General features: G+C 41.2%; 1 protein-coding gene across 3 annotated transcripts in view; it reads left to right on the top strand.

Annotated features, from left to right (window-relative positions):
* Cntn6 (contactin 6) overlaps positions 1-22,658 on the top strand; it is a 284,323-nt gene that overhangs the window by 43,317 nt on the left and 218,348 nt on the right. For all 3 annotated transcript variants that reach the window (XM_078033569.1, XM_078033570.1, XM_005330954.5), the window contains exon 2: positions 15,272-15,408. In XM_078033569.1, coding sequence (XP_077889695.1) covers positions 15,354-15,408 — 55 coding nt within the window. In that variant the 5' untranslated portion in view covers positions 15,272-15,353. The remainder of the gene's footprint in view (positions 1-15,271; positions 15,409-22,658) is intronic.

Below are 22,658 nucleotides of genomic sequence, written 5' to 3'. Positions count from 1 at the left end.
CAGCTTATCTTCATTAGCATAAACTAGATACAGCAGTCAACCAATAAGGAATCTCCACACTTAATGGCTCGATGGCGTTACTGCACAAACCACTCCCTCTGGCAAAATGCCAGGCGCCATCCTGACTTGTTTACAGACCCTAACATATAATGACAACAAGGGCTAGGAGTGTACACAGTGGTAGAGTGCTTGCCTACCTTGTGCAAAGCTCTGAGGTCAATCCTTGGCAAGGATGATGATGATGATGATGATGAAAATAACATCAACATCTCAGAACATAAAGAATAGCCAAGAAACTGAGAACTCTTTTTTTTTTTTTTTTGCAACTGGGAGGATTGGCTCTTGACATTAAACAGCAAACTCCAGAGAAGTCTCTTAAGAATTCAGTCCCCCTAAGAAGTGCTCTGATGTCTCTCCTCTGTGCAAAAAGTTCCTGACACTTAGCAGGAGTCAGTGCCCTGGTATCCCACCGGCAAATGGTAGGTCTGCAGGGTACACTGAGCGCACGGATGTGCTTCCCCAAAAAAATGCAGCGTGTAAGCTCAGAAGTAGATGGGGGTGTTCATTATCAGCGACCAGCCACGTGACGTCGTGTCTGGTAGGTAGTTGTGCCCTGGGATGTAGGACGATGCACAAAGGGAGGTTCTCAGCGAGTGCATCCAGCAGGCGCCGGCAACGTGCAGACTTCCAAAGAGCAATTAGTCCTTCTGTGTGTGATTCAAAGGCTGTGTAGTGTGTGTGGGGGGGTGCTCTCCTTGAGTTAATGGGAGTCTGAGCGTTCAGGGAAGGTAGATTAGCCCCCAGAAGACTGGGAAGCAAATTAAACCCTTATTTTGATTCGAATTGGGAGCAAATAAAGTGTTCACTGCTCACTAAATGCAAGGGAAGTTAACGTGCAAGAATGAATGGGGACCAACTTCTCTGTGTGGCAGGGAGGGACCCGGGGCAGGCAGCACCCGAGGACCTGCGGGGGAGAGACCTGAAATCAAGGGGGGACATTTGTCATCCTCTGGGGTTTATGGGGTTTTTCAGTCAATGCTGTATCCATGTAGTCAAATCTTCCCGGAACCAATAAAAATGCCCTTTGCCTTTTTGAGCCTCTATTACAGGTCATTGCTGTTCATCTAGTTATGGATATATCTTGAAAGGAGGCACAGAGTCCTGGGAGAGCCCGGGGGGATGGAAAGTTGGAAGGAAAAAAAAAATGGAACCGTGCATCATTGGCATTCATGAGAAAACTCACATGAGATATTTGAAAGACAGGTCCCCAGGAGGCAATAGAGAAATCAGGAACAATATTGTGCCAGAAATACCACTCTGGCCAGGACATCGGGGAGTTGATGTCAGGTGACGCGAAGGAAAGCGGTTTGGGAAAGAAAAGATGTATGTGCTTTTCGATACGCGTTGAGTTTATTTATATGCATCTATTCTCTGAAAAAAAAAAAAACCAGTATGTTCTGGGAATTGACAAGCAGATCGGGCCTGAAATTTCTGAAATAGGCAGCCGTGCTGGTATTTTCTTCACTCTGAAACCTCTGAAGAACATCTTGCAACATGATCGATACGTTTGCACGTTTCTATCTTCTGATGCTTGCCACCCATAAGCGGAAGACGGGTGTGACCAAGTACCACTTCACGTTTGGGGGTCCAAGTGGATGCACTGGTGTCTCAAGGAGGTTCCAAAAAAATTGTCCTTTTGTAGAGCATAAACTCTTCTGGGGAGTTGGGGGGCAAAAGATCCATTATCTCGCTGAACCTGCACCAGACCTGCAGATTAAAAATGCACAGACAGTCCTGCATCCTTGGACAAGGGGAACGTGATCCAAGAGAGGCGTCTTGAGGTGATTCCGTCACTGTGCCAACATGGTCAGGTATACCTCCACGGCAGACCTCAGTCCCTCCACCTGGCCTCCTGATGCGATCGAGAGATGCAATATTCCAGCAGTCTGAGGCTGTAGATCAGAGCAGTGCCCTGTAAAGTAATGGTAATAATAGAGCACACACGGGGACATTCGGGGACACGCAGTAGCCACTGGCTATTGGCAGCCGACCCTGCAATACTGTACCTGATGTGTGCTCTGTGCTTTCACACTTCTGTACTTTGACACCAGGGCGTGTGTACCGGAGCATCAACCTGTCTAGAGGAGTGACGCCGCATCATGCTGCGACAGTGTCACAGACAGTGTCACTAAGTGACAAAACTCGTTCAGCTCCGTTATAACTCTCTGGGACCTCTGTTGCATACGCAGCCCACCCTTGGACCCCAAGATGGGCACCTGACTGCATAATATCTGTGAAGAGAGGTGTGAATGATATCCTTGCACAAGGTCCTTTCTGTGAAAAGAGTGTTTCTCTCACTTACCTTTCAGTTCCCTGCTGTTGAGGGGAGTCGCTGGGTGTCAGGGAGCCAAGGTGAGGTCGACTTTCTTTTTCTCCATTCCCTTATTTAAAGCAAAAGGTCCAGAATGTAACCCATTCAGGAAGACTGTGTTAAATTTTATCAGGATGACAAAAAGAACGACAGTTCAAGTGTTTTCAGCCTCCAGAAGGAGTTTTTCTCTAAGATCTGTGAAATACATTGAAGACCCTCAAAAGTAGCGGCCAGTCATCCATCTGTTTTCTGAATTCTGATAACCTAATGCCTCCCAGGTACAAGGGTGTGCCTATGCCGGGGATCCCGAGAAACAGACCAGAAACACAGACGGTGTGTGTTTTCTTAAAGATTAATGGGAAAAAAAATAGTCCATAAACGTTTCATTTATTCTTTTATTAAAAGTAAATTGAGCTGAGCGTGGTGGCGCACACCTGTATTCCCAGCGGCTCCGGAGGCTGGAAGCAGGAGGATGGCGAGTTCAAAGCCAGCCTCAGCAAAAGTGAGGCCCTAAGTAACTCAGTGAGACCCTGTCTCTAAATAAAATACAAAATAGGGCAGGGTATGGGGCTCAGGGGTTGAGTGCCCCCGATTTCAATCTTAGTACCATAAATAAATAAATAAATAAATAAATAAATAAATGAATGAATGAATGAATGAATGAATAAATAAATAAATAAAGGAATTTGATTAAATGAAGGTATGATGACAGTCTTCACAGAAGCAGACCACAGAAGCTTGGCAGGGTGCTGAAATGGAAGAATTCCAGGAATAATTCATTCTTTTAAATGTGGTTGTTTTGTGCTTGATCGCAAGTATCATACTACTACTATTTATTGAGCCCTGAATTCACATTAGAGAGTATTGTAAGCAGTTTCTATGAGTTCATCTACCCTTTCCCTGAAACTTGGGAAGAAGTTATTATGAATTTTGTCCATTTTACTGAAAAGGAAACTAAGACACGGAGTAAATGAAGGGGCCCCTACAGAGACCCTCACCTAGTTGGAGGCAGAGGCTGGATTTAAATGGAGGGAGCAGAGCTGGGGTGTGTTGGCACACACCTGTAATCCCAGTGACTCGGGCAGCTGAGGCAGGAGGATCACAAGTTCAAAGCCAGCCTCAGCAACTGTCAATAACCCATAATACTCGTGCCTGGATCTGGATACACATAAGGATCAGTGTTTTATCCCAAGCAAATGCAGAGATGTCTCATCAGGTCAGTTTGTGAAGATTCTTTTGTATACAACTTGTATCTCCTTTGGAAACAATCTGCACCACGTGCCTGTGCATTTAGCAAGCACAACCCTTCCTCCACAAAGCAAGGCCCTTTCCAAGTTTCTACAACTTCTAAAAGCCGAGGAAGGACATTTAAGATGTACTGAGGTGAAATGGCTCTCCCTGTCCCCAAATGAGATATATATATATATATATATTTTCTTTCTCTTTCTTCTATTTATTTTTATTATTTTTCAAAATTGCGGCCTCTCCAAAACAGAGGAATTTCCAAGAGTTTTGCAACATCATTGCTGATAGGCAGCCGCGCTTTCCTGCCGAGGCGACTCCTATTTCCGTGAGGTCAACTCTGCCAGTGGCAGCACATATCAGGGGACAGGTTGATGGAAGAGAAGGTAAAAAGGTCCAATTGTCCAGGACTGGGGACCATGAACCCTCGCCAACGGGAATGGAATGGAATCAGGCACAGTCTCTGGAGCACTCACCGATTCTTTCCTCTTATGTATCGCTTTGCAAAAAAAAAAAAAAAGAAAAAAATAATAAGTATGTTCTTTCTCAAAAGAAATCATACAGTTGCATGATTTTAGTGTGTTCATGACCATATATAAATACATGTTTTCGGTCATTATTTTACAATGTAGGTCAGGAAAAAATCCACATCCGTACTCATTCAATAAGTAGATACAACACAAGACGAGAACAGAGAGTGATTGGCAGGGAGGCTATGAAATTCCACCCCAAGTTGCCAGTTTTGCAGGGGAGAGAACATTTTAATAAAGTATAGCATGGATAACTGGGGCTCTCAGTGATATAGAACCTGCTGTAAAAAATAGCAGCTAACCACATGGTAGATGTTGCTCCCCCAGCATTTATAGTGAGCAAGCTAATAGACCAGTCTATTCAAGTGACATCATTATGTACTGGCAGGACTGGGACTCTGTGACCTTTCAATTTATTTTTCAAGGCTCACTGGACCTGGATGAGACTTTCTCAAAGTGCATTCTGTTAGACATTCACCCTTGGAACATCACTGTGCCAAACAGAATCCTGGCATCTTGGAAATCGGTGACATGGGACGTGCGACACCCATCTCCAAGTCTGATCATTGTATCTCAGCCTGGTGGAGAAATTGCAGAAGTGTGCAGGCAGCGGAGGAGGATTTCACTGCATTTACAATTGCATCTTGCATGTTAGGTTTCAAACCCCCCAAAACACACCGGTGGGAGCTCCTGCCCAGTGCTGGGTGGCTTTTAGAAGAGTTCAGCTAATTTACAGTGAAGAGAGCATCTTCCATTTGCAATTCTAAGAGGAAGAGAAGTTACTCTAGAGCACAATCACCTAGAGGAAGCTTCAGGCAAAACTGTCAGACTTCTGTGAGATTGGCCTTTGCGGTGGTGAAAGCAAAGGTTCAGGATTTGGGTGATGTTGGTCCGATGGGGGGGCTTGGCTGGAACTTGTTAGTTGTGTGCACTTGGAATGGTGACTTAGCTCCTCCCAGGTCTGGTCTTCCCTTCTATAAGGTGGTGCAATAGCCTCACCAGGCCCTAGAGGATGGTGATGATTAAGTGCGGCTGTGCATGATTCGGACTCCTGAGCAGTGTTTGCAAACCGTGTTGTTGCTATTCTCCTTGTCTTCCCTTCCTGTCTTCTGTTCTCTTTTCTATCCTGTGATAAAATCCTAAAGGACTCCATTTCCAGCTATCTTGCCTCCCTGCTGTTACACAGAGAGGATAAAAGATGCCCTCAGAGACAGCCTAGGAAATGGGGATAAGTGAAGTATATTGGATTTGACAATAGGGGTATCCCCAAAACAGGACAAATGGTGGCATTAAAGAGACAGTCTCTCTCTCTCTCTTTTTTTTTGGGGGGGGGGTACTGGCAATTGAACCCAGGAGTGCTTAACCACAGAGCCACATCCTTAGCCCATTTTATTTTATTTATTTTTTTATTTAGAGACAGGGTCTTGCTAAATTGCTTAAGCCCTGGCTAACTTGCTGAGGCTGGCTTTCAACTTGAGATCCTCCTACCTCAGCCTCCAGAGTTGCTGGGATTATAGGCATGTGCTACCGCACCCAGCGCCAATCACTCTCAAAGTCTGTGATTCTTTGTATCTTTTGTTTGCATCTTAACTGTGCGGAAAATATGGACAGAGTGATGTCACATCTTCAGATGTCTAAGGAGAAGCCACTCTGTTCATTTTTCGTCGGATTTCCCAATTTCAAGATACTGCACTGCGCCAATCTAAATGTTGGACCAGCAGTTAATGACCACCCCTGGTTCAGGGGATTTCCAGCTTTCCTCCTTTTAGATAGAAATAAAAAGCCGCTGCTATAGAAGGGCGGGAGAGGTCATCTAGTTTAACTCCCTGCTTGATCAGAAATACCTTGTATCGTGTTCCAGAAGAGGTCTCACCTAGCCACTGCTCATGCATTCCTGTCTTGGAGAACTCAGGGTTCACTGCATCCTCTTACAAACCCCACAGGGAAGACACCTAAGATGCTACTGTATCAGTTTAATTATGACAAATCCCAGGCTCCAGGAGCCTGCTTCCCTGGCTCTAAAGTCACAATGCAAAGAAGCATCTGTAGGTTTTGAGAATAGCATCTGGGAAGGTCTAGGTTTCTAAGGCAGCGCACTTCACCACCACCAGCTAAACAATTCCACTTTGCTAAAACGCTCGGGGCTTGGAAGAAGCTGAAATTTGCTGCCCTAAAATGTTCACCCTTTGGTCCCTGTTCTGCTCTCCTGAGACACAAATAATAAGTTTAATCCTTCTTCCACAAGACAGCCCTTCACCTATTTGAAGATGGCTCTCTTCTGCCTGCAAAATCCTCTCCTCCCCGGGCTAAACATCCTCATTGCTTTCCACTGCCCCCTCATAAGTCATGGCTCCGGGCCACTTTGTCATCCTTGCCCTCTTCCCTGGGAGAGAGTTTCAATTTGTCAAAGTTCCTCTTAAGCCATGGTGCTCAGAAGAGAATCCACAGTCCCTCTGCCTGATTGCAAAAGTACAGGTGACACGGCGATCGCCTTCGTTAACGCAACCTAAGTGACATTGGATTTTTAACAACTCTATCAAAAGGTGAGCGTGGCCTGTATCATTTTTAGGTGTTTTCTTCTTCTTTATTTTTTTTTTTAACTTGAATTGAGGCAAAAAAAACACTTTTCCAAACCCAATTCTACTCTGAATAGATTTAAGTGGGCCAGGTTTTTTTCAATCTAAGTGTAAAAGACTTATAATCAATCCTATTAAATATCATCTTATTAGATTTATTGGAAGTTTTAGCCTCTACTGATCTGTTTTGTTTTTCTTTGATAACTATAGCAAAGTAGGATAAAAGAGACAATTTATATAGCCTGACTACTTTGTCTTAAATGTATGAAGCATGAATTATTTCCTCTCTATCTCGGTAATTCTGCTCCTCACTTAAGCCTATTTGTACTTTTCCCAAAACAAATTTAAAAACGCTTGAGATACAAATAACAAGTTTACTTATAGCATCTCCTGCTATAAATATTCTTGTTTTATTTTTTAATTGAAATGTTTGAAGAAATTTAAAAATAAAAACTGAAAAAAAAATCTACTTGTTCTTTTAGGTAAGTGGACATGTTATATGTGATACATATTGTACATATTATATAGTGATTATACATATATGTATCGACATATAGAAGCATTTGTATCCACTCTATTCTTCTCATTCCAGATATTTCCGAGTTTTATGTTCTGACTGACTTCCAATCTTTCCCAGGTTTGTTAATTCAGAAGTTAATCAAATATTTATATGCGTGAGATGAGAAATTGCCAGAGGAAACTTCTTTCCACTCCAACCTTTAGGGATTGGCCAACTGTGGCCAGAGATTCATTGTTCTTTACCTTGTTTTATAAATAAAGTTTTATTAGAACACAGCCACTATGCCATAGCTGCTGTTAGCTTCCCATCTGCAATGGCTTTTGTGCTTCAGCAGTAGAGTTTAGTAATGGCTGCAGAGGCCAAGTTTTCCCAAACCTGAAATATTTCCCTTTACAAAAAAAAAAAAATTCTCTGCCCTCTGTTTTAACATCACTCTCTTTAGTCCATACGTTCTATTAATCAGGTGTTTACTGCAAACTGAGAGTAGCACAGTGTGGTTTCTCTCTGCTAATCAACACTGAATCTTAAAGTAATTGAGTTACTTGCTTGAGGAAATACTCATTTTTAGAGTCTAAAACTCACTTTTTGAGATCAACAGCAACACTTAGATCAATTAGATCCTTAGCTGCCTTACAGCTATTATGCTGCAATCTCCGCCTAGCCCTAATCAGTGCCTCATCTTGCAAAGACAACCTTACCATCACCCAGCCCGGACTCACAACTGTATGAACACCATCCAGTGACTTCTAATGAGATAGTGCAAAAAGGGTGCCAAGTTTTTCTCTCCCCGTCTGGGGTCCACTTAGACCTGCCTGATCCACCTGTATTTCCTATCTTTGTTCTGGGAGTGAACAGTTAGCATGACAGTCCCCCGGACCATACCAGAATTACTCACGTCCATTCTCCTACTCTGACCAATATGAACACCAAGATCATTTATATACCATGTCGTTACCTGCACCTACAGAGGCTGAGCTAGGGCTGTGTCCATTGTCATGACCAAGATGGGCACACAGTAGGAAACCTTCCATGAGTCATGTGCCTGCAAGTCCTAGGTCTATTTCTTTTATTGGGGGGTAGGGTGGGGGAAGTTTCTGGGGATTGAACCCAGGGACACTCAACCACTGAGCCACCTCCCCAGCCCAATTTTGTATTTTATTTAGAGACAGGGTCTCACTGAGTTGCTGAGCACCTCACTGTTCCAGAGGCTGGCTTTGAACTCTCGATCCTGATCCTCCTGCCTCAGCTTCCTGAGCTGCTGGGATCACACGTGTATGCCACCACACCCAGCATGTCCTAGGTCTATTTCCCCATCATAAACTGAACTGTAACAACCATTGCTCTCCTCTGGGCTTACAGAATCCTGAGTGTGTTTGTGTGTGGTGTGTGTGTGTGTGTGTGTGTGTGTGTGTGTGTGTGTGTAGTCTTCACTGTCTATAGACTGTAGTATCTTTCCATTCTGTAATTTACTGAAAGCATGATTTTTCACCAGTCTTAAAAAACCTATTTCTTCGTACTGGTGTCTTCCAGCCCATCTGCATGACTCCAGCCAAAGGCAGAGGCTGGAAAGTCTATGGAAGACAGGGTTAAGTTCGACAGATTGATTTCTCTGACAGTCAAATCAAATCAAATGTAGATGTGAATCCTATTTCCATAGCAAAACATATTTGCATTTATTTCATGCTGAGAACCACTTAACGTGTAATCATGCCTTCTCCAGGAGGAGAAGTAATGCCTTTTGTATGATCATATTGAACACAACTGTGTGCTGCGTCTTTCTGCTAATCTTTCATTTATTGTGACTGCCTATTTTTGAGAGGTTGGCACAACAATTATCATAAGTGATAGCATCGTATTCTCAAAACAAAGGCTGCGATGGCACGATTTATCTTTCCCCTTCGCCTCACTCCACAGCAGTTGGGATTTCCTAGTAGAAACCAGATTTTTTTTTTCTCCACACCATAAATAGTTCACTTTTTAATTTATTATTGATTCAGGTTGATAGTACATAACTCCATGAATGCTGAGGTTGGAAATCTGCAGACAGAATCAGTAAGCGTCTGCTCTCCTTTCTGGGTGAGGATTTTGATCCCACGGAAATAAAACAGCGGCATTACCTGAAGAAAGTAAATTTGGGATTTCTCATTTATCTGATGCAGTTCATTAACTGGTCAATTAAAAACAAAAGGGCCATTAGAGCCGAGCCCATTTGTTCTGATGACGAACGTGGCATCTGAAAATGGATCTTGATCCCTGCTACGAAAAATTCTTTAGTGCCAAAGCAATGGTGCTATAAATAGGAAGAGAATAAAGCTCATTAGGACTCAAGTGCTTGCAACGTTGGTTTCATGATGTACAAAGCAATACAAGCAAGACACAGTTACAAGAAAACTTGGTGCACGTGCGTGTGTGTGTGTGTGTGTGTGTGTGTGTGTGTGTATTTTGTTTGGGTTTTGTGCTGGGGATTGAACCCAGGGGTGCTTAACCACGGAGCCACATCCCCAACCCTTTTTATTTTTTTTTATTTTGAATCTGAGTCTTGCTAAGTTGCTTAGGCACTCACTAAGTTGCTGAGACTGGCCTCAAACTTGTGTTCCTCCTGCCTTGGCCTCCCGAGTCACTGGGAATACAGGCATGTGCCACCAGGACTGGCAGTAGGCTGTCCTTGGAAGTCATATTCCTCCACTGGCCATTCTGTTTTCCTGAACCTAGAGCCATAATCCAAGCCATTTAATTTGTTCTCTTTTTCCTACTGACAACAGTAAGGAAAATATTTCAGAGGGTGCAAAGGCGGTCAGAAAAAGACGTTAATACTTTAAATGACCCGAAGGTCTCTGTAGTGTGTGTCGAGGGCTCTCGATTCTCTGTCACCCAGTTTGGAGTCACCTATGTGTATTTACAGAAATAAAAGAGCATTGTGTTGACAGAGTTGGGCCAGAAAAATTCCACATTTTCCCACCGTCGCGGAGTGGAGGATTGTAGGCCTTCTTTCCCGTTCTCTGAAGTTCTCTAAATGCAGTTGCTAAATCCCAACAAGACTGCTGCATGAGCTGCATTCAGAGGTTCATCGGAGAGCTCCACAGACGCTCACCCTGCCTTGTTCTTCAAGCCAGTGTCCCTGGATCTCAGTGCAAAAGAAAGGAGAAAAAATTCCTTCGTGAAAAAATAGAGAAGAGAGGCATTTCGCTAATCGTGGGTCCTCTCATCGTCGACCATGGTTTCTGGACATGCCAAGGTTGGACATGACCGTGACCTCCTCGAATTGCCCTGCACCTTGTGTCTAGCCGATAGTTGGTATCTATAGGAGTTTCCCAGTGTATTGGCGACTGAGCACATTTGTGCACAGATACCTGGTTTGGGGGCTGTAGCATAGATCCGGTGACAACTTTTTATTTACAAAGCAAGTGACTGCTCCAAACAGAGAGACGATGAACATCGACCGAGTAAAGTACCATTAGATTTGGAGATGAATTCTGTCACAGCAATGACATCTTAATTCTCCCATCTCCCTTAAGGACCAGAAGCAGGTCTGTGATAAGTGGTCATAAAAAAGCACAATGCATAGTCTGAAGGTACTTTAATATTCAGGACCCCCCTTTTTTTCCTATTTAACAGAGTATATTGGTGAGTATGTGGAGGTGGGATTAGAGAAATAAAGTTTTATAAACGTTGTATTGAAATCCTCACAGCCACCTGTATTTTGAGCTTAGGATACACAGACCAGGGGTCATATATAAATGGAGAGGTTCTAAATACGTCCAGGTTTCTAGGCCATCTGGGCTCTGGAACAGCTATTCAACTCTGCCTGTGTAGCACAAAAGAAGTCAAAGACCATACATAAGAGATAGGCACGTTGGGTTGCAACTCAGTCTTTTTAAATTAAATTATTTATTTGTTCTCATGTGTTGTACATGATGGCAGAAGGCAATTCATTTCATATTACACATACAGAGAAAAAAATTTCAAGTCACGGATGGTACACCATTCGTGTCTTCATACATGTACCTAGGGTAGTGATGTCTAAGTCATTCCACCATCATTCCTACCCCCTGGCCCCCTCCCTTCCCCTCCCTCCCCTTTGCCCTATCTGAAGTCCCTCCATTTCTCCCATGCTCACCCCCGCCATCCCCATTATGAGTCAGCCTCCTCTTATCAAAGAAAACATTCAGTCTTTGATTTTGGGGAGTGACTAACTTCACTTAGCATTAGATTCTCCAACTCCATCCATCCAAATGCCATGGTTTTATTCTCTTAATGCCGACTAAGGTTCCATTGTGTGTGTATATATATACCACCGTTTCCCTATCCATTCATCTACTGAAGGGCATCTAGGTTGGCTCCACAGTTTAGCTGTTGTGAATTGTGCTGCTATGAACATCGATGTGGCTGTGTCCCTGTAGTGTGCTGTTTTTAAGTCCTTTGGGTAAAAACCGAGGAGTGGGGATAGCTGGGTCCAATGGTGGCTCCATTCCCAGTTTTCTGAGGAATCTCCACACTGCCTTCCAGAGTGGCTGCACCCATTTACAGTCCCACCAGCAACGTCAGAGTGTGCGTTTTTCCTCACAACCTCACCAACACTTTTTTGTTGTTTGTATTCTTGATAGCTGTCATTCATTTTTATCAAGAGAAACAGGCAGAGGGTCTAATTGGGTCAGGAGTCTATTGGTTGTTGATTCTATTTGGGCCTTTAGTCTTCAGAGAGGTGATATGATACAAATGTGTGTGAATGTGTGTTTGTGCACATATTATGTATCTATATATGGTCCTGGGAAATATCCCTCCATCCACCAATATTTCACTTTCAGCAGAAAAACGTAAATATTTATACTAAGTTGAAGAAAAAGGTCTCATCTACTACCTATTGGCTTGGGGCAGGGTTTTCTCCCCCAAACTATTGTGTACATTTCAATTTTCAGGGCTTTTTTTTTTTTTTTTTGCAAGAAAGGGATTGTGGGCCTGACATATTCTTTGCCTGAAGTGTTTGAAATTGTTACTTTCGCACTGAGAAATTCCTTGAGAGGAGAAGTGGACGCACAGGGTCTCGCAGTGTCAGAGTTCAATCCGGTAATAACAGAACAATAACTTTAGCTGTTAGGTGATGCATCAAGATACCCACTTCTCTGCACCCAAATAGCATTTGAAAGATTGCATGGCCTATAGACCTCACCTACAGCCAAATGCGGCTGATAACACTTATAAAATATTTTTAGCGTTTCTAGAGATCTGTTTCGGTTAGGTGGATGGACTGACCTTCCTTTATGAATCCATTTGGCTTCCAGTGATCTGCAAGATTCTAGGAACCCGTGGCTATTTTGTATGTCACTGACCAGAATCAACTTTACCCGCTGAATTTTTTCCATCCTCCTTTGCCGCAAGTAAATAACTAAGGTCTTCTTATCTGGACTGTTCTCATTGAGACAGGGTCTTCTCCCCCCCCCCCCTCAGGCAATTTAAACTTTTACAAATGGAACTTTTTACAAATGTTAATGGATGCATAAATATGAGCGATTTAAGCTGGCCTTATAGAGCAATGCCAAATAAAATATCTTTGGGACTTTGCCCTCATGGCCACAGGCTGAGAAGCAATCAGTTGGTAAAGGGCATATTTGCTGTAAGATGACACACTGGCTGGAATCGAACAACCTGAGACTATTAGGGATAGAGGGAATTTATAGGTGATTTCTAGGTCACACTCTTTGATTTTTTTCAGAGGCAGTCAAAGTGATGGTCAGCAAATCACCCAACGGTACTGGGTTATTTAGGAGAAAGACATCAGCAAGATCACAACTTCTAGATTCTAAGGGCAATCTCTCCCCCATCCTAGGTGGTTAGCTGCCAAAGATAAACCCAGTTCATATGTACTGAACAGCCCCAAGGTCTGCATTAGACACCACACTGAATATTATGGGCAAGGAAGACACACAGAGCTATCTTCCAGTTAAAGAATGGAAAAAATGGTCATGCAGGAGGACCTTTGATAACTCCACATCCTGGGAGACATCATGGCGGCTGGCTCTAGAGTTGTTAAGAAGACTCTTGCTGCACCTAAACATGTGCCTGTGTGTGCATAAGGATATTTTAAAAATATATTTTTTTCCCTTTGCTGCTTTCTCAGATGCTCTCACGAGACAGCCAGACCTCAAGGCGAGAGAGGAAGGATTTTAAGTTCACTGCTAATACCTAAGTACCAGTACCTGAAGTCTTGCAAAGAATATAAATAGAGAGCTGCTGAAGATATTAAATGAACAAATGACTGTAGTATATGGTGTAATTTAAACACAGAGATTTAAAGGCTTAGAATCCGTGGTGTGAAAAGCAATGGAAGATAACTTACAGTACAAGAGAATTTATGAAAGGAGCTTATTGACTCAATCCAGGGTATTAAACTGAAGATGTTTTTTTTTTCCCTGTATGTTTTTCCTGACTTAAATTTTGCAAGTATTTAACTTAAGTTCTCTGCAAAATGTAAATACGGTGAATGTTTTTTTTTGTTTGTTTGTTTGTTTAAGCTGAGTTTAAGAGTGGCAGAAAAAAATGAAAGATTTTTTTTTTAATTTAAAAATGTGGTATATATATATATTCAATAGAATGTCACTCAGCTTTAAATAAGAATGAACTTATGGTATTTGCCAGTAAATAGATGGAGTTGGAGCGTATCGTGCTAAGCATAACAAGCCAATCCCAAAAGACCAAAGGCCAAATATTTTCTCAGATATGTGGGATACTAATTCACAAGAAGTGGCGGGGGGCACTAGGGAAGAATAGAGTTACCTTAGATTAGGTAGAGGGGAGTGAAGGGTGGGTAGGGGAGAGGATATGGGGTAGGAAATAGAATCATAGAATGAAACAGACATTATTACCTTATGTACATATATGACTGCATGACTGGTGCGATTCTACAACACAACACGCACAATCAGAAAAATGAAAAATTATACCCCGTTGATGTATGCTATGTCAATGTGCATAAATGCATTCTACTGTCGTGTATAACTAATTAAAACAAATAAAAAAAACTTAAAAATCTATTTGGAAACTATCCAAAGTTTACTATTTATTACCTTTACACTTAAAAGCCCACATACTTTTGAAAGGTGCTTGGGGTGGTAAGAAAACACAATTCCGCTATGCTAAAAGTTTCTAAAAGGTCTTATCATAAATACAACCTGGGTGAGTTTATTCTGAGATTATTCTAAATGTTTATGTGTTTATGAGTTTTTAACCAACCTCTTTTTACATTTTCCTGTTGAAGTAAAGGCCAAAATAACACTTTATCTTGATTTCATTTATCATTGAATAGCTTGAATGTCAAAATAAATTAGGGAAAATTATGATGTAACCCATGAGGAAAATCAGGTCGCCTACCTGAAAAATAACACTGTCAGAAATTGATTTCCTGCAGAAATTGTGAAGCACAACAATAGTTTTAGTTCTAATAACAATTAAGAAGAAAGAAAATGTTTCCTAATGAGTATGTTTTCAATTATACTGATAAGCAAATTTTTTAAACAATCTATAAAATTTCTAAAATCACTGATAATATATGTAAGTTAATATGTAATAGAGGTAATATGACAGTATATAGAAGATCTTGTAAGATGGATGGCATAGTACTCCTAATAATTAATAATCAAGAATACAATCTAAGATTTGAAGAAGTTGCTTTATTACTGTTAACGTTTCAAAAACAACTGAACTAGAATTTAAATTAATGAGTATTTTACCCACAGTGAATAGATTCAGATGAGTACCATTCTAACTCATTAGAAACTATAGCGCAAAAATCATAGCAGATGATGCACGTATTTGAGATGTGAACAAAAATTATGAAAATATGAACTGGTTACTGAAAGTTTGCAAAACATGTGTATGTGTGAAAAAGTAGGCATGTAGATTGCTTCACATTGGATAATCGTATTTTAATACTAAATTAAATCAATTAAATTAAATCAAGACCTAACCATCAGTATACATATTGAAATACCCATGTTTGCATGTTTATAATTGCATGACATTTTCTTGTTTCTTTCAGACTCCTAAGAGACTGACTGGAAGATAGACTTTTTTTTTCCTGCTGATTGTATGGGAGAAAATTTTGACCTTACAAAGTGGAGATGAGGTTGCTATGGAAACTGGTAATTCTGCTGCCACTCATAAAATCTTGTGCAGGTAAAGTATTCTATTATTATGGGTTTAGATTGATAAATATATTGGCGTTGTATTTCCTTCTAGAGATGAAATAATGTTCCAAATTCACAATGCGTATTTTCTTTGAATGACTAAATGCTGAAGTTTTGAAGGTAACCTCTGTGGCTAATATAGTAAGATCTTCATCTTTAAAAATATGTCAAATACTATTTTTAAAATAACGTTATATATGCATATATAAAACTTTATATATATATATAAAATCTCAAAAATGAGCCTTAAGTTAGCATTATTCCATTTATAAGTCGTATAATATACTTTACAGTAAAACTGATTAAATGGTCTTACTATCAATCCATGATGAAAAATTATTTTTAAACTTAGAGTGATGTCTTTAAAAAAGCTAAAATTGAAATACAGTTTGCCTCAAATTTAGAAGTTATTGTGGGAAAAAAAATGCATGTTGAGTTACGGGAAATGAAGATACAGAACATTATAACAAAAAAGCAGAACTCAGAAGTTTTCTTTTTCTTCCCTTTTTCATAACTAACAACAAAAAAATCAGTGCTTGTTTTTCATTCATGCAAAATACAGTAGTGACCGTGTTCACTTTGGGTTTGTAACAAACCAGCCTCAATCAGAGTAGGTTAGAGTACCAAGTAACCATGGTTTTAGGTGACAGTTCTGTGGGTTGGCAATTTAGGATGGGCTCCCCTTGACTGTGATTCCAGTTCTGCTTAGGTGCACTGCCCTTGTGGTCACCTAGAGGCATCTGCGACCTGCCTGGTGTAGAACTTTCTCCACTGAGGCTACTGGGCTACCTTGACGTTGATCTACATTGTCTCTTATCCTGTGCATCTGAGCTGTTTCCCATGGTGGCTACGGAGGGTGCCAAGCAGACTCTGCAGGAATCGAATTCTCTTGAGGACCAGGCTGGAAGTCCTCATATTGTCATTCCTGTGATGTTCTGTTGGCCATTGCAAGTCATGCAACCAGCCCAGGTTCAAGGGGTTTGGAAATAGGCTGCTTCTTCTCCTTATAGAACAGTTGCAGCGTTGCATTGTCAAGCAGTCTGGGAATCGTCAAGATAACAGTGACTGTTCTGTAAATAATCCAACCCAGACATTTAGGGTCCTGCAGACTATGTTCATAATTGCTAAGCCTACCTGCCTAAAGGTATGCAGAGTGTGGACACTGGTTAGGATATCTCTTTGTCTGAGGAGCCCTTCCGGGATCATTATCACTCTGTTTCCCCTGACCTGTGACAACAGATACTGTTGACATCTCATATATTCATAACAAAGCCGTAATATATTGGAGGGAAACACAGGAACAAATATAATAATTTATGAACCAGAAACGCAGTAATTGTATGGGACATATATTTAATAGCAATCCCAAGAGATGGAAAGCTACAGGATGCTAAAATTGGCAGAAATTAACCAGGCTGCAAAAAAGGGTATTTTTTTACTACTAGCGAATTCAACAGCTTGACGTACTATTTGTTCGAAATGATCATATTATTTTGATTGATGTCACTCCTGACTCTGCAACAGAGATCCCGAGTCAAATAATAATGCCTTGTCTTTCGTAAAAATTAAGAAAAGAAGGCAGAGTCACCAAGGTGCCCCCAGATCATACATGTGTGAATAAGAATTCTGTCTGCCCTTAGCGTCCAACTTCCTGTCAAAATTCGACATTAACATTTTGCCCTTTCAGTGCGTCTGCTGAATTAGCATAGGATCTCCGAAAGACCTTTTGTGTTAAATTAAAATAAATTATTATTCTCAGAACAGTTATCAAATCTGAGAAATAATTCTGTTCTTCTGTTAACTTCTATTGACCCAAATTGGATGTGATTCAACATGTCTTTTTGCTTTGTTTTTTTTTTTTTTTTTTTTTGATAAAATAACAGGAACAATCATATATCCTCCTCGGTGCACAATTTCACTGTGAAAGAACAGATTGGATTCATTTTTTATTTTTTGAGTCATCGCTATTTAGATTAGATAATCTAAGCTAAACATTTCCCCTAAGGTAAACATGCCAATTATGCTTTACACAAGAGAGCTTTGCTTTAAATTTGTTTGTTCTGTTAGAGATTTCATGGTGTCTTCTCTTCTTGTGGATATTATGTTGGTTTAGAAAATGAGATTGTCTTATGATCCCAAAACTTGCTTTTTATTCTTTCTGAAAGACCACCAAGTCCTTCCTAATTGCATGCTTTTTCTTTCTTACGTTTAATGTTGTAACCCTTGTAAAGTGTGGAGATATCTTCCGTCTTCCTAAACTCCAAATTTTACAACTTAAAAATTTCACCACCAAAATGTCTCTTCTTCTGTTACATTGCTTTAATTAACCTTGCGGCTTCTTCTAGGGCCTTCCGAGCAGACACTGGCTTCTTGAACCTTTATAATGAAACTTAACTCATCGAACCTTACATCATTTCTTCTGAAATATTCTTGGAGTTTGGATGTTTTAACCATTCAATTCTTCTGTTTCTTCTTCAGATTCTGTAGATATTAGGAGAAACCCAAGGCCCATTTAATTAAGAAACAATCGTTAAGTATCCATCTTTAAATGATTGCATTCATAGATGTGGTGGGTTAGATAATGGCACCCCCAAAGATCTAGGTTCTCATGCCTAGCAACTGTGCATGTTATATAATAAGGCAAAATGGATTTTTCAGGCATGAGGGTCTTGAGATGGGAAGATTACCCTGGACGTCTAGATGGGTCATTCCAAGTGTCTTCATAAGATAGAGGCAGAGCTAGATCTGACACAGGGAATGTAGAGAAGAGATTAGAAGATGCTTTATTTCTAGACATAATGATGGAGCAAGGCATCATGAGCCAAGGACTTTGGGAAGGAAATGGTGGAAACTGGAGAAAGCAAGGTACAGAGGGAACATGATCCTTGCCAATACCATATTTTGGTCCCTGGGAGACTCATGTTGGATTTCCATCCCCCAGGACTGCAAGAGGGTAAACCGGAAATGCAGTCATTGTTTAGGACATGTATATATAATAGCAGTTCCAAGAGATGGCACACTATGGGGATGCTAACATAGGCACAAATCAACCGGAAGAATCAGAACACAAAGTTTGTGGTAGTTTTTAGACAAGTCCTAGGAAACTAACGTTATATCCTCCTCCCTCAGTCTACTATCAGCTTCAAGGTGGCAGGAGGTGTATCTTGCTGGCCCTGGGGAGTGGGCTTCAGTCCCTGCTTCTAAAATGAGCTGATTAATTCCTCACTCAAATCACACATTTGGGGTCCTATTTATATTATCACAAAGTGGAGTGTGTACAGCATCCACCGGGGAACCGTTCGTCCCATCCAACTCTTCCCTCTTACCCTTGTGCGATGACATCTACATCCTAGGATTTTAGAGGTGGAGTTCTCAGAGCATTTAAAAAGTTTTAAACTGTGTCCCCAATTGAATGTGAACTTCATAACACCTGGGATTTTCATTGGGTTTATTCTGCATGTTTTTTTTTTTTCCGTCATTTGGGAGATTAACTCTTAGTATGTCTAATGAAGAAAGCAGAACGTTCCATTGAGCAGGTGCAGGCATACACTAGTGCCTATGATGTGCCAAGAGTTGAGGTACACATTGACCGCCTGTCTCTGCCCTCCGCAACCTAACGGTTTAAAAAGAAAGCAGCAGACCTGCAAGTAGGCTAATTATTGCAAGGGAGGAAGGACCTGTTGCTCTTTGGTGGCTGGGTAGGGTTATGTAACAGGAGATGGAGAGCACACCTTGTGTGTTTTTGTCCAGAATTTCATCCTTTTTACTTCTTTGGCGAGGCAAACTCAAGTATATGAGAGACCACTCTTACTGTCAGCCTTTGAGTTGGAATGAGTGTGGCACGGTCTCCTGGATCAGCTAGCCAGCAGATACCATCCACCTTTGCCATATTGGTTCAGGATCTGTTTAATCTGGGCATATCCCTGGACTTTTGCTCAAACACAATGACAGAGATGTCCTCCCTTTGTGAAGTTCTAGTGTGAGGCAGCAGAGTGTAAAGTTTCTAAATATATAGCATTGTGACATTGATGATGGCAGTGACACTCCTAATAGACAATTTTTAAAAAAAATGTATAAATATTATTGTTAATAGAGATGTCTAAATAATATTGTTAATAGAGTAAATTTTTCAAAGAGATTAATAGAGTAAAAGTGATCATTGGCTAAATCATGTGCTCTGCCTGCTTTAAGTTACCCAGGCCGGAAGATGGCACAATTTTAAACCCAGGGTCTGATAGAAGCTCTGCAGTCCTTAGGAATAGTGTGACTCAGGGTCAATAGCTTGTATTATAGACCCCAATATAATAAGCAAACAACACTGCTTCCAAGGAGTGTGATTTCACCGGCATCCAGAATTCCTGCTGCCTTTACAATTTCTGCTTAACATATTCTAACATTGTTATTTTAACAAAATGAGATCGCTTAAAAAATGGTCTTTTTTTTTTTTTTCCAATCCACTTGTCTCCCAAGTGTAAGTGGTACATCTGTGCACCATGTGTACTTATTTATTCTGCTGTGGGAAGAGTGCGTTTGTCTAGATCTTATAAAGTTATGGACTGAGCTCCTCCTCAGCCGTCCTGCAGAATGTCCCGGGTGTTCAGCAGGAGTGCTGGTTCTGCCCCACAGAGTGAATAATTCAAGGAATAAACACGGAGTTGCTCACAGTTATCGGCAGAACAGAACGAAAGGCCTGCTTGAGGCTTCCTAACTGTGGCATCCCCACATCAGGACCTAATGAGCTGCTTTCTCCTGCCGTAGTAATCCCTCGGCAGGAAGAGACGGAGGAGGCTTGAAATGGTTAGAAGCCTTCCCTGCCCTGGTTTTGTGTCATGTCGCCCAACAAATGTGTTTCTATTTCCTTCAAAACATTTCTCCCCCCCAAAAAAATTCTATTTGTCAATATCTTTACGTTGCTTACAGTTTACGGACAGCGTAGGCCAGAAGAATCTGGGAGAAAATCTACTTGCTTCTAAATGCTCACGAACAGGAGCCCGTGGTAAGGATTCATGGGGAAGAATTTATGGTGGCTTGGATTTTACTCGGTTTCAAGCAGAGCGTTTTATTGAATTGAGAGCCACGGTAAATGAACTACCTGAGAGAGAGAGAGAGAGAGAGAGAGAGAGAGAGAGAGAGAGAGAGAGAGAGAGAGGCAGAAGAAGGGAAATATTCACTGTGACCAAGATTTCTTTAAAGGAAACAATGTATCATGCAGCAAATCCATGAAAATTGGCAGATGTAATAAACCCACTTTGCTCAAGGATCCCAGAAGCACATAATGGATATTCCTTTGGGTCAGAATGCGATGAATATTGAGTATATCACCACCCACACTCTGCCTACGGTCTCCTTCAGATTTATTGTTAGCATAATAGCACCTTTAGGAACGGAACACCAGCCTATATTTTCAAGACAAGTGACATCTTTGCAATTTCTAATAGAGATGGCCCAATTTAGAAATGCTGAAAAGGCCGCTTTTATGCCGGTACCAACTGATGAAGGTGGTTATGCGATTATCCAACCTTCTTCCCATGTAATGGATTCTTAAACCCTCAATGAAATTGTTTCTCAGGACTGATCACCCTGTAGAAATAGAAGCTTCTGTTTTGTCAGCATCGGGAGGAAATGATGGGTATGCAGACCATTGTAGTTTTAAGAAATGCAGGCCCTCAAATCGAAGGGAGTAGAAGACACAACATTTTCTACGTGAAGTCTCTTTAAAGGGAGGTACAGCTTTGGAGGCAGTGATAACATCGGGCCATCTTTTTATTTTAATGGTACTCATAAATAGGGGTGCCACAACTTGAAAACAGCGAGCAGGATTGGCAAGACTTTTTTCTTTTCCTTTCTTAAACTTTCCTGAGGCTGAAAAAAATCAAAGTCCTGGCTACGGCCAGCAAGTCACTCAATAACCTCTCATGCCTCCCTCTTCCATCTCTGCATAACCCGAGCTCTTCTTAGCTCACCATGCTAGGGCCACAGTGTGGCTTAGGCTTCCAGAAACATCTTAAGATCATTTCCCTAGGAAATTCAAGCTATCTAATCAAGCATTCAAATTCAATTTCCTTCTGCTCAGGGTATCCATGCTTGCCGCGTGGTAGTCTAGAACACTCTTCAGATCTTTCCACGACTGGCTCTTTCCACTACACCCTGCTCAATTCTGTCATCTCTACAGAATGGCCTTTTCTTGGGACTTTATGTAGGTGCCATCTGTCCCTCCCTGGGTCCCTGGTAGTTGTATTCATCAAACTTTTGAACATATTCGATGAATTTCTCTTTATTGGAAATGAACTTATTTCTACCTCCATTCACTTGTTCACGTTCTGTCTCTATCTAAAAGTCAAAGTATTGTCATTTTCTAGGTTATGCGGTGAATGTTGCCGCAGCACCTCATACACTGAAGACTCTGCCTATCACGAGAAAGCACTTGATAAATATATTTTTCAAATGGTCAAATGATTGACCAACCTAATTAAGCCCCCCGAGACTGCTAAGGGGTAATCTAGCATTCCCAAACAGGTTTAGAAATTTTGCTATATGTTATTGGGATTCATTTTTAGACATAACTATGCTACAATGTATCACTTTTTAAGTTTTTTTTTTTTTAACATAAAACAAAATCATCATGTATACTAAATTTACCAAGCCAGTCCTAAATTTTGAAGCTAACTAACACTGTTTAATCAGACATACTTGACCTAGACAGGTATAATGTTAGTGTTGATGGTTGAGGGAGGAGCACGTGTAACCCAGGGTCCATGTTATTTCAATATTTTTTTGGTAGTAGATGCCTGTTGATATTGGGTCACCGATGGTCAAGACATTTCAAAACGTTGAGCGCTACTTTATTTCTAGAGAGATCTGTTTATTTGTTTCCATTTCCAGGACACCAGTTAAGCTCATCCCCCATTACCACTCTTCAAGTCCTTTGGCAGTAGTCTCTGATGTTAGTTAGCTTTTTGTCCCCTGTGGTTGAAAAACACCTGAGAAGAACAACTTAAAATAGGAAACGTTGGTTTGGTTTCAATATTTCTCCAGAGGTTCTGTCCACAGTGGGTGGGCTCCGTGGCTCTGAGCCCACGGTGAGGCAGAACATCATGGTGGAAGAGCGTGGTGGGGGACCATGGTGCTCCATTTAGGATGCCCAGAAGACACAGAGAGAGAGGTAGGGACCAGAGGAAAGATGCATCTGTGCAGGGTGCATTCCCAGTGTCCCACCTCCTCCCCACCAGCCCACAGTTA

The sequence above is a fragment of the Ictidomys tridecemlineatus genome, chromosome 16 (assembly GCF_052094955.1).
Source record: "Ictidomys tridecemlineatus isolate mIctTri1 chromosome 16, mIctTri1.hap1, whole genome shotgun sequence".
Classification (NCBI taxonomy): Eukaryota; Metazoa; Chordata; class Mammalia; order Rodentia; family Sciuridae; genus Ictidomys; species Ictidomys tridecemlineatus.
The sequence above is the reverse complement of the archived record's forward strand: the minus strand, read 5'-3'. Positions and strand labels throughout refer to the sequence as shown.